Source organism: Sceloporus occidentalis, unplaced genomic scaffold, assembly GCF_023333645.1.
Source record: "Sceloporus occidentalis isolate IW3139 unplaced genomic scaffold, rSceOcc1.0.p SCAF_50, whole genome shotgun sequence".
Taxonomy (NCBI): domain Eukaryota; kingdom Metazoa; phylum Chordata; class Lepidosauria; order Squamata; family Phrynosomatidae; genus Sceloporus; species Sceloporus occidentalis.
Window position 1 is genome coordinate 3358094 of NW_028317030.1, and position 14667 is coordinate 3372760.

The 14667-nt window shown below is 39.8% G+C and overlaps 1 protein-coding gene across 1 annotated transcript; it reads left to right on the top strand.

The window, feature by feature from the left end:
• LOC149288660 (swi5-dependent recombination DNA repair protein 1 homolog) lies at positions 1 to 13081 on the top strand. Its single transcript, XM_089491376.1, has 4 exons — positions 1 to 123; positions 10284 to 10400; positions 11796 to 12161; positions 12890 to 13081. The coding sequence occupies exons 1-4, from the start codon at positions 1 to 3 to the stop codon at positions 13079 to 13081; spliced, it is 798 nt and encodes a 265-aa protein (XP_089347502.1).
• The last annotated feature ends 1586 nt before the right edge of the window (positions 13082 to 14667 follow it).

Below are 14667 nucleotides of genomic sequence, written 5' to 3' on the forward strand. Positions count from 1 at the left end.
ATGTTTGTTCTAAGAATAAGGGTGTTTCCCTATTACACAAACAAGGCAAAGGTTTACGAATGGATAACCATTCTACGTTCACTGCCTTTTGGGCATGTGAATAATCGGGAGCCCTTTTCGCAGGTAAGTCTTACTAAGTGTACGGGGAGGAAGAATATAAAAGTCTCGGTTTTTCACGTTGCCCGCGGCTGCTTCTGAGATCGCTTTATTGCAAGACGCATCACGCCAAGGCATTGTACTCAGGTAATCGTCTCGGCGAAGTCCCGAACTTGTAACTGCAGGTACGGAATAGTCTCGTATTTTGGGTTTAATGCCAGCATCAAAAGCTGTGCCAAGTTGATGAGCAGACTTCCCGGCAGTGGAGATTTAACACTATCAGGCAGGCATCCAAATGGGCACAGAGAGGTCTGTAGAAGTACCTATAATATGTAGCCACAATTTTCCGACGAATAAACGTAAAAACGTCATAAATTACACAGTTGTTTTCCATTGTTGGTGAATATTTAATAATCTGATATTACACAAAAACATTTTGCTTATAAAACTATAAAATGTACTGTGTAATGTGGACAAGAAGAAGAGAACAGTTGCAACAGATACCAAGATTAATAAAAAATGGACTTTATAAGCATCAACGTGCTTATCTTTGACACTGCTCTAGGGCTGGCTGAGGGTAGCGCACCATACAAATCTACCGTCATTACTGCGTCGTGCTGGGATATGACATCATGCCTTCACGGCACAATCTCTATTGGTCATTAATACATTAGGAAGGAATGTTATCTAATTAGTAATCAGAGAGAGAAATCCCCACCTGCACATAGAGAGAGACAATATCCCGGGATATAAATCTTCCTGGACACACATTCATTAACACCCACTAATTAACAAATTGGAATGTTTGCTTCCTTATCTATGATGACCATCTTGTGACAGCATCTTGAGACAAGCTTGGTTTTGACCGAGTTTAATAAGTCTTTTATTGGACTTAAGGTATATTTCCATCTACAAGAAATTTTTTTGACTTTGGTCATTTGGGATGTGGGGAGAAGCTCGCTGGGGTTTGCCCATCATAAGGCGTTGTGGTGTCTGGGAGTTGGAACATCTTGAGTATCTTGGCTTCCATGATCTGTGCGAAGCGTTCTTCTTAAACTTTCTCATCTGACAGATACGTTGTTACATCTTGGCTTTTCATGTTATAACTTTCATTCTGCTCTACGTGAACAAAAAACGTATTTGGTACCCCTGGTTTTGTCTGCGGTCCCCTACATGTCCCCTTCATTCTTGGGGAAGGAATTTACTGGGACTTTCTAATGCCAGGCAGAAACAGTGCTGTGACGTCTGAATCTTATCAGATACTTTTTATTTCTTTGGCTTCCCTGCTGATCCGCAACTGAAGCTTCTGCCTGGATATCAAAACGTCTGAATGTCTGCACAAGAAATGTATCCCATATTTATTTGCAACAAGAAATCACGTTGAATGAGTTGAATTAGTATCTATTATATATATATATATATATATAGCTGGGCATATTTCCAGTGGGATCTTATTTGACATCCTAATTTATTTATTTTATATACCGTATTTGCTCGATTATAAGACGAGGTTTTTTTCAGAGCAAATGCTCTGAAAAATACCCCTCGTCTTCTAATCGGGGTCGTCTTCTAATCAGACCTCAAATAGAGGTCTGATTATGAGACTAAGATCCAGATCCCCCGCACCGCTGCAGGGGACCTGGATCCTCCTGTCTCCCCCCCCCACACTTACTTACCGGTGCTTCCTGCTGTATTGCCGGGGCAGCGGGTTGACGTCTACGCGATCCGCGTAGACAACGTCCGCTGCAGCCGGAAGGAGGTGTGGCTAGCAGCGGGGGTTGTCTGCGTCCGTCGCGGATACCTTCCCCGACTGTCAGAAATCAGAGTTCCCCGCACAGGTGCCGGAACTCTGATCTCTGACAGCCGGGAAAGGTATCCGCGACGGACGCAGACAACCCCCCGCTGCCAACTCCACCTCCTTCCGGCTGCAGCGGAAGGAGACGTCAACCCGCTGCCCCGGCAATACAGCAGGAATTTGGAAGCACCGGTAAGTGTGTGTGCGTGTGTGTGTTAAATGGGGGACATAGGGCATTTCTGGAATGCCTTATACCCCTATATGCCACTCTGGCACTTAGGGGGTTAAAAGGCATATTATGGGGCAGAGTGGCATATAGGGAGTTATAAGGCATTTCAGGAAGCAGAGTGGCGTTAAGGGGGCATTTAATAGAGCACTCTGCCTCCTGAAATGCCTTATAGAGTGCTCTATACAATGCCTTTTAACTCCCTTAATGCCACTGCCTCCTGGAATGCCTTATACCTCCCTATATGCCACTCTGCCCCATAATATGCATTTTAACCCCCTAAATGCCAGAATGGGATATAGGGGTATAAGGCATTTCTGGAGGCAGAGTGGCACATAGGGGGTCAAAAGGCATACCATGGGGCACAGTGGCATATAGAGGGTTAAAAGGCATATCATGGGCCACAGTGCCATATTGGTGTGGCAAGCCTGGGGGCAGATGTGCGTAACTGGGGGACAGGTTGGAAAATACAAGGAAATAAAAACAAAAAAAATATTTTTCTCAATCATAGCTTTTATTTAAAAAAATAGTTTACATGAATTAACATTTACTGGTAAAACTTTTTTCCTTTAGGGTCGTCTTATATTCAGGCTTTTTCTTTTTTTCCTAAGTTAATATTCAGATTTTGGGGGGTCGTCTTATAATCAGGGTCGTCTTATAATCGAGCAAATACGGTAATTTATACCTGTCTCAAGCGGACGGATATAACTACTTAAATGGGTGCGGCTGTATGACTAACAGACCACTGGCTGGGCTTCTCGGTTCTTGCTGGCGGCATATGTCTAGTGACTAACGATCAGAACCGTAAGTGTTTGGTAACCAACCATGATCTTGCCATGCTTATGGCATTTCTACAGAAAAGGCAAAATGCAGACGCACCTCGGGGTTATAATTATTTGCCCCGGCATTGATATTAACCGGAATTCACTGCATGACATCATTTAGATACAAATGGCTAGCACACGTGACTGCTTATCACTTAATATGTTATTTATTTTTTTGTGAGTTGGAGTAGAGTTCTGATTTTGAAGGGGCTCTTGATGCCTCATTGCCAGATCCAAAATGCAAATCATTGAAACATGATAACAATCTATTGTAGGTACATTCTACAATTCTCTTTATAACATTTGAGGCACTTTAATAGCCAGTGGGAGAGGATTTTAGGTTTAGATCAACAATAAAATTGGAAATTTTTTTTTTGGGGGGGATAATATACAGTGCTTGTCTGTTTTACAGTACAGTTGGTTAATGTCATTTTAGACTCCCTGATGGGTCTACTGAAGAAGAAAGCATATTAAAGTTCTCTTTGAGCATTATCATAGGTATTCCTCAAACACCAAAAAATAAATAAAACAGCTTTCCTGAGCTGGAAGCTGCAGCTCTGCAGCTGCCTTCCTCCTACGCTGTCCGATGATTCTTGTACTGATTGGCCGCTTGCCGACTGTAGCTGACTGGCGGCAATTATATCACGTGTAGACACATGCGTTCCACCAAAAACATCTCTGGCACAGAAAATAGTTAGGGGGACAGGCAAAAGGGCAAATGCATATGGGGGGATTCTGCAAAATACCCCCTGGTGTTTGCAGGGGGCATCATGAAAATTTAAAGGGACCTATCACCTATCATAAGCATTAAAGTCCATATGATGGCTAACGTGTCCCTTTAAGAATGTTTTTAAAATAAATCTCTGATTCTAGTTGTAAATTACTTTAATTATCCATAGAACTCAGCATAGATTATGGGTGTAATTTCACAGCTGGCACCCTCTCCTTGGCACAGAGAATAATATAACAGCATTTCAGGGCATGGAAGTCTGAGAACATTAAAATAAAAAGGTCAGTGGATGATAGTAATTATTTTTAATAATTCATATGAATGTTGATGGTTGTTTCTGTTTTAGGTGTATTTTTGGAAAATGGTTAATATTCTTGCAAGCAGATGAGTAAAAGTTTTGTGCTTAAAATAGTTTAATCAAACCTTGAATATGTATATATATATATATATATATATATATATATATATGTATATGTATATATATATATATATATATATATATATATATATATACAGGAAAACAAGTCAGCTGAAATGCTCACTAAAATTGTCTTAAAAGGGATGTGCCTTAAGGCTTCAAGTTCAAACAAAGAAAGAGCGCGTAATAGGCAAGTTTCATAAATCTTAATATTCGGATCGTGATTTATTGCCTTTTTAAGATCACGTTTCCATCCAGATCACCATTGTGGCAAGTGTTTGTAAAGAAGTAAGAAAGAAATTATTATTTTTAATCGTTATGGACAATAGCATGGTGGCAGGTCCAGAGGGACTTGCTGCTGAATGGGTCGGTTACATGAGAGATCTTTGATCTCCCCAACTAAGCTGGCACAACCTCCATACAACACTTTAAAATGTGCTTCAGAGAGCGTAGAGATATGACATCATATCCTGGCACTCCGCAGAGAGGATGGCGGCTGTGGAGGGGTAGTGCCCGGGGTAAGTACGTCACTGGGCACTTGTAAATATACATTTATCTACACCGCTTAACATTTGGAGAAGACAAAGGGAAAAACATCTGGGAGGAAACTGAGTGAGGAGGAGCCTCTAGTGGGAGGGAACTGAGTGAGGAGTAGGCAAAACATACAATGGGAGTAGGTGGGATGTGGGAGGGGAGTGGGCGTGACCACATGTCACAACTCTGTTCAGAGAAAGGAGATATTGACCTGGAGACCAGGGTAAGCAGGGCTTTATCTGGAGACTCTAGGTTAAAGCCACAGAGTTTCCAGGTATGTAAATGTAGTGTATTGTGTATACTATTGTGTGTACCTGAGATGTTACATAAAAGAACATCAGTGTACACTATGTGTTACAGTACACAACCTACAATCCATAGAATATAGTTACAGGAACAGGAAACTGAATGAAACGTGGTCTGATCTTCCCAATTCCAGAACATTTAGGAAAAATTGGTGCAAAGACACAATTCTAAAACCCACATGAGGAACAATTAACTGTAGGCTCACAACCCTAGTTGTTTCTTTCAGAAATCCCAAATAATTATTTGAGGAATCTCTATCAAAGGCGTATTATTTAGCTTGTATCTGGTAGTCAAGAAAGATTCCAGCAAAAAAACCCAAAAAACGAAAGCAAGATTAGCTACTTAAGAGACAACCCTGTAGGAGCAGAGGTCATGCTAAGATCATCAGACGTCAAGAGGGACTGGGCAAGGTGTTTATTTAGGGATAAGAGAGTAGATATAGGTAGAGAAACCACCATGAAGAGCTTTGTAGGTGAAAGTCAAGATGTTGAACCCTGAAGCGTACAGGCAGACAGTGAAGAGGCTGGAAGAGCGGAGAGGTGTTAGCGGAACGATAGGTAAGGAAGATAAGCCTGGCAGCAACATTCATGATGCATTGTAAGGGGCAAGACAGGTATGAGGGACACCAACTAAGACTAAGTTGCAATGGTCAAGACACTAGACGGCATGGACAAGAGCTTTAGTTACATCATGTGATACAAAAGAGCGAATACAGAACAGAAATGGAGTACATGTCTGTTTCCAGTGTTAAAATGTTAAAAATCCACACTTAGCCACAGAAAGGACTGGAAAGAGAACAAAGATTCACCGATACTGGAAAAAATGGCGCATGTTTGCTTCTTTAACAGAAGAAGATCATTAATCAGGTTTCTCGATAACACAAGATTCTGGTGTTGTTTCCAAAATATTACACACTCTGTGTCTATCAGTCCCGGTGTTCTAAAAGAGCTTTGTTTTGTTTTGTAAGGGCAGAAATAAAGTGTTCTGTGTCGCAGATCAGCTATCAAAGGTTATAAGCAAGTCAGAACATTTGAGAAGACTTGTTTGGAAGTCTGCTGCCAGCAAAAACGCCGCCTTAGGGGAAAGCTCAGGAGTTACAGGGTGACCGCGGCAGCTGGTAAGGCATAAAAAACACTCCACCTTGAGCCTCAAGCTCTTAAAAAATGTGCAGCGTCTGCACTATGCTCTACGCATCACCATATATCACAGGCCTTCACAACATCACCAGGGTCTTCACAAAAAACGTGAAATAAGGTAACTTCTATCACACGCCTCTCAGGTTCAAAAAACAATAGCTGAAGAAAATCCCCTGCCCTGTTTTATCATTTCTGATGTTCATACCTGGAATAGGATTGGATATACTTTAAAAAGGGGGGCCTTTTCACTAAAAATAAATACCGGTAGGATGATATAATTGACCCAGGGAGAACCAAAAAGGCATCAGATAAGTGTTAAAAATACAATCGCGCCTCCTATTGTGACATTTTTTTATAGAACTACTTGCTATTTTTACACATTTAGACATTTGTTTCATGCTTTGTACAAAACCGTGCGCATGGAATTTCACGTTTCTCCACGTGATATACGGTCCCACCAGCAACAATTATACCATTATTCACACGGAGGACCGCAGGCATGTTACAACTAAACGCTGCACCGCGTGGAACACGTGAAGTTCCGACTACTGAAAAAAAAACAGAACTTGACGGCATAAAAGAACCCCAGCCCATCCGGTCTGCCTAATGCTCCTTCATAGGTATTGCCGTAGATTATAGATATATAGACATATCCATGTTTAACCCCTTCCTGACCAAGGTTTTTTAACGTTGGGTTTTTTTTACAATTAAGGACCAAAGTATTTTAGCACTTTTGCTATGTCTTTGTTCACCTGTGATTTCGCTCTCACTCGTTTAGAATACTAACGTAAATTATAATTTATTTTTTTGTAGAATCAGAGCTTTTTAAGTGGAACCCTATTTACACATATAAAACTATATTTGATAGAGCTAATACATAAAATGGTGAACAAAATGGCAAAGAAAACCATTTATTGCTTTGGATTTATTTCACAGGATTCGTGTTACTGCTAAGTAAACACCCAACTTATATTCAGCAACATACCCCATGGACAGGAATATCTCACAGGAGTACGAGATTTTGAGTAGCATTTTTTCGTTTTAATTAACTTTTTAGTTTTTTTTATTGGTTTTTTTTTGAAGTTTTTATTATTTTGTTTTTACTTCTTTCAACTCTTTTTTGCACTGGTCTCATGGAAAAGTAGTGCAATGTGGCTTCAGATTCTTCTGCGGTCTTCATAAACTTCAGGGATCTCTCTTGTAAATAGCAGTTACCCCAAATTTGTGGGAGCAACTCGAAGTAGGAGACCTCTAATTATTTACTTTTGTGGGGTTTTTTTGTTTTTTTTAAGGAGGCCCGTATACTCTAATCAGCGACCAGGGAGTTCCTGATGACACCTTGTGTGATCAGGGACAGGAGGACTTATCTGAGGCCCCAGAAGGTCTTATTTACTATATCCAATGCTTCCCACAGTAAACGAACGCCTGAACGTCTGTTCAGGTATATACATGCTGCCAGTGTAACAGTGCTCGCGCCACACTATCTCTCTCAGCTTAGAGCCAATGCTGGCTGCCCTGACCGAAGGGAGACTTGCGCAGACGACTCTCACTGTCACGAAAAAACTCTTTTTTAAGGATGGCATAGTAAATTGTGTCTACCTTAAATGCTGATCTTGATACATACAACTACAATAAGGTTGTATGAAAAAATGTTCCTATGTATTAGATCGCATGGGAAATGTTGTATTGCTTGACAAAATTTTGAGATAGATTTATGGGGAAAAAAAAATTATATAGTGTTTTGTTTTTTTACACAATGCTGCCTCCAACCTCATGTTTGGTAATGTTGGAGAGTTCTATGGACAGTTATGGGCTTCGCTGCATTTTGGGGGAACCAAGACCTCAATATGTTCTAGATGATTCCTCTACGTCAAGGTTCTAAAATCTTAAAGACAAATTATTATGATTTCATTATACTGCCATATGTTCTAAAATCAGAATTCTATAAAATATTTTCATTGTAATCTTTAAGATATCTGAAGCCACGTTAATTAAAAGCAAGGTTGAACTTGATGGACATGTGACTTCTTTTTGCCTAAAGAGTACCTAATGTTTCTATGATTAAAGGCACATAGGGTTCATTTACTTAACCGTGAGTTTAGTGAGATAGTAGTAGTTAAACTCAGTTCAGGTTAAGTGAGAGCTCGAAATTAATTGGAGAAGCGCGGAGCAGTTGGACCTCTGCTGGTTTCTATGGAGGACATGTCTCCGTGGCTGTAGTAGTAGTTGTGACATGCTCGTCTTCCAATGATGTGCTATAGGAGCCCCCTATATACTTGTCAAATGTTTTACCTTATTTTACTAGTACATGTCTACTATATATATATATATATATATATACAGATTACTTGTTGGATTGGGAACCCCAGTAACTACCATGTAGTTTTTTCATTGTTTTTTCAACCTCTCGCACCTGCCGCATGCATTTTGGAGCGCCCAAATTATCATACCCTTCTTTATCACTAATTTGTTGAAAATATTTGCCATATAAACTGAGAATGTTTCCTAAAATGACAAGTGGTTTTATGTTATGAAAGAATAAAATTCCACATATGCTAAGGCTTAAGTGGACCAGCACCTTTAAAGTTTATATTCTACTGAGTTTATACTATTAGGGCCCAGAGCCAGCTAACAGGTTGCCCAATATACTGTACATTCCATGACTCTAAGCAGTGCCAGAAAGCAAGATTCCTCAACAGATAGAACAGCTACATACAGCTGAACTACATCTCCCATGACCCAGCCTACAGTTCGCAACCCAGATCGAGCTAAACTACATCCCCCATGATTCTTAGCAGCGCCAGCCCACGGATTGCTATACAGATATGGCTGAACTACATTTCCCATGATTCTTAGCAGTACCAGGCAACGACACGATTAAAGTAACGCCTAGCAACCAATCGAAAATACGTTTTCATGCTGAGCACAACTGCATATCTAAAATCTGCTCGGGGATTGGTCGTTTTTAAACCGCATAGTAATTGGCGGTGATTGTGGATATGGGCGGAGATTAGAGGGAGCGGGAAAGGTTTTTTGACACTAGTTGTGTTTGTGAGCAGACCCTTGGGGGGCAGTAAACTGTGCCGCACGTATACCTACTGCGCATGTCTCATATGATGGGGACGTTCTGAGGGAGAATCTTCTTAGTCTCTCGGTAACGTTAGCTTTTTACTAGCCATTTACTAAAAGGGGCAGTTACTGAAGCTTTAGATTGAGTTTAATTATTCTGGTGAGGCACGTTGACTGTTCGTTTAGGACAGGTAAGAGCTTCATAGTAGTCCAGGCTATGAAGGCAAATGTAGTCAGAGCAGACTGCGGAATGAAATAACCTCAGCTGCTGCAGAACATCTTCTGGTAAATCCACATGGAATCGTTTGTTTTGTATTTTAAATTTGAATGGAGGGAGAATAGGTGACAAGATCTAAATCATCAGTCTGATTCACTCGCTATTTGTAGAACAAATCCAGTCCTCTAATGTATCATTTATAAATATAGTTAAATGTGTATAAAGTCATAATATATACATATTTTTGGTCTGAAATAATATATTTCAGTAGTGTTTATATATATATATGCAACCTTGAATCTCCTGATTTCTATATGTTCAGCAATTTTTTTCACCTTAAGCGTCAATCTCAATCAATCATTTTAGGTCACTTACAGAAAATGTCAGTGTGTTCACATGTGTCTGTTTTGGAATAAATTTTTTTTTTCTTCTATAAAAATAGCATGAAATGGATCAGAAATCCAGCGCAGAGTTAATGTTGTAAATGACGATTGTAGCTGGAAACGGCTGATTTTCAATGGAATATTTTCATAGGCGTACAGAGGCCTCATCACTCCCATCACTCCTGTGTTCCAACGGCCCTTTATCACTCCCATCACTCCTGTGTCCCAATGGCCCTTTATCACTCCCATCGCTCCTGTGTCCCAATGGCCCTTTATCACTCCCATCACTCCTGTGTTCCAACGGCCCTTTATCACGCCCATCACTCCTGTGTTCCAATGGCACGTTGTGTTTGAAGATCCAAGTTTAAGTTTAAAAGGCTAATTGATCGTTAGTAACCCTTTTGTAATTATGTTACAGACAGAAATGTAGGTGACCCGAAACGATTGAACGGTAGTGAAGTTTATGTGCAGTGTGCGAACCGATACTATGTATATTGCTGCTCTGCGACAGCAAATAATGTGGCTTTAAAGTTCTTTTTTCACCTATAGGTAGTTGCAGCATATACTTTGAATATGGAAATACCGGTGACAGGTTCTGTACCCGTCTGCGTGGCAGTAAATTATATAGGATCACCAGACCCTCAAAACAACATAGTGAATAAACAGGTCAGTGCAAACAATTCTGTGTCTATTGCTGTGTTCCCATTTTCTTTTCCATTTTTTTTTTCCCCACACTTTTATTTGGAGGGGTTTTCTATAATAACATAACATAGTAATTAGGTTGAAAATAAAAAATTGTGCTCCACTAGGGTAAAAAAAATTCCCAGTCTAAAACAGGCAAATTCCTTCTTGACTCCAAAATTACAATCTGATTCCTTAAGGGTTCAGCAAGCAATTGTGTCTTCAGCAAGCAATTGTGTCTTTATTTACCTTTTATATTCCCCTATATTCTTCTTTGCTAAATAATAAAATCATCCATTCCATTTTAAAGGCATCAGGTGGATTTAATGATGCTGTTACTGTAAGGAACCATTTTTAATTTAGGTGAAAACAAACCTTTTTCAAGTCAGACCTTTTGACTATTAATGAACGGGTCTTTGGAGAGTGGGTTGTATTATACCTTAATTTGTACTCAAATTCACCTTTTTTTTAGCCATTCTTCATAACTACGTTTCCCCATTCCCCTTGTTTAATTTTCAAGCCGCCCCTACCTTTTTTTCTTCTTCAAGCTCCATAATGCCCTTATTAAGGTGCCCAGACTTGTTCTGCATATGTGAGGTGGGGTCTTACGGTTGAGTTATACCGAGGCAAAATTATGTATGAATTTTATATACATGACAATGTCTTATTGGCCGCTGCTGCAGCTGAATTATGTTTTATGACTAAACACTGATGCATCCGAATAAACATTTTATTTAAAAAAAAAAAAAATGTCACTTCCCAGAATGAGTCAGTTTTGGGCTTGTTGAAAACATGATTGTACATTAAAGGAATGATGGAGATGTTTTCTTGGCTTGTTGACCTGTGGCACCAAAATGACAGGACACCCAGGCTTCTTTAAATGTTAAAATATTGACATGGTAGCTGTGAATTTAAAGCCTCTCAGAGAGATCTCTCATAAGAAACAGCAGCCGCTTTCATATTTTTCCTCGGTTTAATAATATTTCAAATGTAGGCTACTCCGAGAGCCAGCAGTGTTTTCTGTGTTCCCGTAATAAATCATTATGCCGCTAACGAGTCTGTCTACACACTGCTTCTGTATATGAATTAAGGTGGAAATAGTGTTAATTCAAAAGGCAAATCTTTCTTGAACACCAAGGTGTCAGAGCAGGGTGTAGGTGATGTCCCCCGCATTGGTGCTGTGACACGTTTTATGTTATAGATAATGGAAGCCAAATGTTAGCTCTTTGTATCTATGTATAACGCATTAGCAGCATTGGTTAAGTGAAATGTTTACCATGATAGTTTGAAAACATGCAAAGTTACTTTATTAGAAATCAGTATTCCTGTATAAATGGTGAATTGTTTTTTTTTTTTTTGTTTTTTTTTTTTTATTTGAAGCCCATGAGTGCATCACTACGGGAGCGTCTTAGAAAAACAAGAAGGTCTTTTAGTTCCTCGTGCAGTGTGGTAAAGAGACTTAAAGTAGATTGTGAAGAAAATGAGGGATCTGATCCTGCACAGCAACCATATAGAGACTCTCTGGAAAGCCCAGTGAAAACATCTTTGCCTCCAAGTCCTGTCTCTTCGGGGGATGCACACGGTCCGGATGTCAGAATTTCAGCAGAATCTTCACTGCAGACCACTGCAAAGAGCTCGTGCAGTAACCAGGAGCTTGTTCAAGAGAGGGACAGATTACTGAAGCAAGTGGAGGAGAAGGAAGACATTTTGAGAAGACTTAAAATGGTCAAGCTGTACAGATCGAAGGTAATGAGGAATTTCAGTGGAGCCATTTAGTCATGGCTGCAAGAATGACAGAACTGTATCTGATAGGAGGGTATGTTCCTATGCAGCCAACGACTCTCCAGCTGTTACAAGTAGAATACCAATGATGTTGAACCAGAGGCATAAACAAAAAGGAGTATGGCTGGCTAAACATTGTGGGATTTCTAGTACCCAACAGCTAGAGAAAAATTCCCAAGTATCCCCTCTGGTTTGGGGTGCTGTACTGTCCTTGTGGGCAGTGGGGGTTATAGGCCTGCTGGGGAGATCATCTGTTGCTACTCGTTGACTTAATTATGCATTGTGAAGGGTCAGCCCTGACAAGCTTCTCCTGCAAGGGCTGAGCCATCTCTGTATAATGCATAGCTCATCTGTGAGGTGCCCTGCAAGAATGTTCATATATAATTATGCATAATACAGGGCCAACCAAGCTCTTCTTGCCAGAGACCCTCACTTGGATTGACCCTTTTTTAATGCATAATGAGGTCGCCAAGTGCCACTGTCTTAAACTCCCTTCATGCAGCTGCTTTTTGGTATTCCTAATTTAAGTCTCATGGGAGCCAGGAAAGGATACAGTGATGGAGATCACTATATTAGGTATATAATGGTATAGCTAGTAACATTTGAGCAGTAATGGTTGCCAAGTGCCTGGGGTTATATACTGTATACATTTTTAATACATTTAATGATGCTTCATTTCCCCCCTGGTTTAGAACAATGTGACAGAGCTACAGTCTCTAATTGAAAAATGGAGGAAAAGCAGCCAGCTGATAGTCTACGAGCTTCAAACAACGTTATCGTCCCAGAATACAAAGATCAGCCTCGCGCAGCTCATGGATACCTGTGGGTTGGATGACAAGTTGTTACATTATAATAGAGCTGAAGAGGATTTTGAGAATCCCTGAAAATGTGAAGAAATACATTTAAAAAAAAAATGCTGTCTGTAAATTCAAATGTTGTTTATATTTATATATGAGTTTGCCTTAATTTCATTTGACTGCAGCGAGTACATCGGTATTGGGTTATCTATTTTGTTCGATGCAGTTCTGTTTTATGGAAAATATTCCATTGTCTGCCTAATAAGATGGATTCTGTATCTAGTTGTATTTGTCATTATCTTATTAGAATATGCATTCTAAATTCCTTGAAATAATGTGTAGCTATAATATTTACTGTATTATATTTCCAGTTGGGAAATTGAACAACATTTTATTTGCCGTACTATCACTTTCAAAGGTTTTAATGAGCAGCGTCTGTATTTTTGTGTTAAGTTGAAAATTTGGCTTTTTGTTTGACAAAAAAAAGACAAAGGTGTTAAAATGTTTTGTCTTGGTTCCTGTGCTAACCCTATATAGTGTAGGTGTGATTTGCCGTTGACCTGGTTACCCTGTGCTGTTTAACATTGCTGGTCGCACACACACTTCTCTATATGGTGTGGTCACGGAAATCAACACAATTAATAATCTATAAAACCAGTAGCTATGTGTAAGTTTGTGGTACCATTGTGCGCAGCAGTGATAACGGATTAAGGTGCAGTCACGGAAGCTTTTAAGTCCTCAGGTGTCCTTTCTGAAGAAGGGAGGGCTCACGTCTTAAATGCTTATGCAGTTTTACATTTAAGGACAATGTTTCCTATAAGGAAAACATTTTTACTTACGTGAATATGAAAACTGACATTACTTGAATCTTTCTAAAAATGTCTGTATGAGTAAATGCCCCAATCTCTACGCAGATGCTGCTCTTCAGTTTGTTACATGTATGGGAGGAATGTGCTTTTGGGCTGTTTGTACATCTCCTACCCGCTGTTAGTTCTTGTTTACTCTCTAATATCGATTTCTGAATTATATTACAATCCTTCCATCCTTTGCTTTATTTCTGAGCCCACCTTTAATGCCTCCCCAATATGTATTAGGGCAACTAATCATATCTACTGTTGCATTATGTGTACCCCCTCCATCTCCACAGGTTAAAGCTTATGGGATTTATTGGCTTAACTGTGGGTTGAAATGAAACAATTTCACCCGATTGGCCCTATGAGGAGCCGTGGTCGGGGAGGAAGAAAACCAGAACTCAGCCTATATTAACTCCTTTACAGCTTTGTGATGTTCCATGACTTCATAAACACAATGTCAGGCGATGGTACCAGTGAGCACCCTACTGCTCACCGGTGCCTAGGGGCTAGATGTTTTATGTTGGACCAATTATATCCCCACACTCTATAGTCTACAAGAAGAGAGGCCTAGGGGCTTTGTAATGGAGAACAGTAATTGATGGCAAATTATTCTTTTGGGCACAGTGATCTATTTCTAGAACCAAACACCAGCGCAAAAGTGAAACAGATGAGTTCAAGTTGAACATGCCAGACAGATATCAGTTGACTTTTATACCATATTCTTGCGAGACAATAATACTTTCATAGCTAGCTGGGTGTGATGGTCTGAGTATAATAGTATTATATTTCTTTATAAGTAATAAAGGGAAAATCCTTCAA

Excerpts from the sequence above, each read along its gene's own strand:
- LOC149288660 (XM_089491376.1), top strand. The coding sequence starts at position 1 with ATGTTTGTTCTAAGAATAAGGGTGTTTCCCTATTACACAAACAAGGCA. Across the intron at positions 124-10,283 it reads ATCGGGAGCCCTTTTCGCAG|GTAGTTGCAGCATATACTTT; the intron begins GTAAGTCTTACT and ends TTTCACCTATAG. Across the intron at positions 12,162-12,889 it reads TCAAGCTGTACAGATCGAAG|AACAATGTGACAGAGCTACA; the intron begins GTAATGAGGAAT and ends CCCCTGGTTTAG.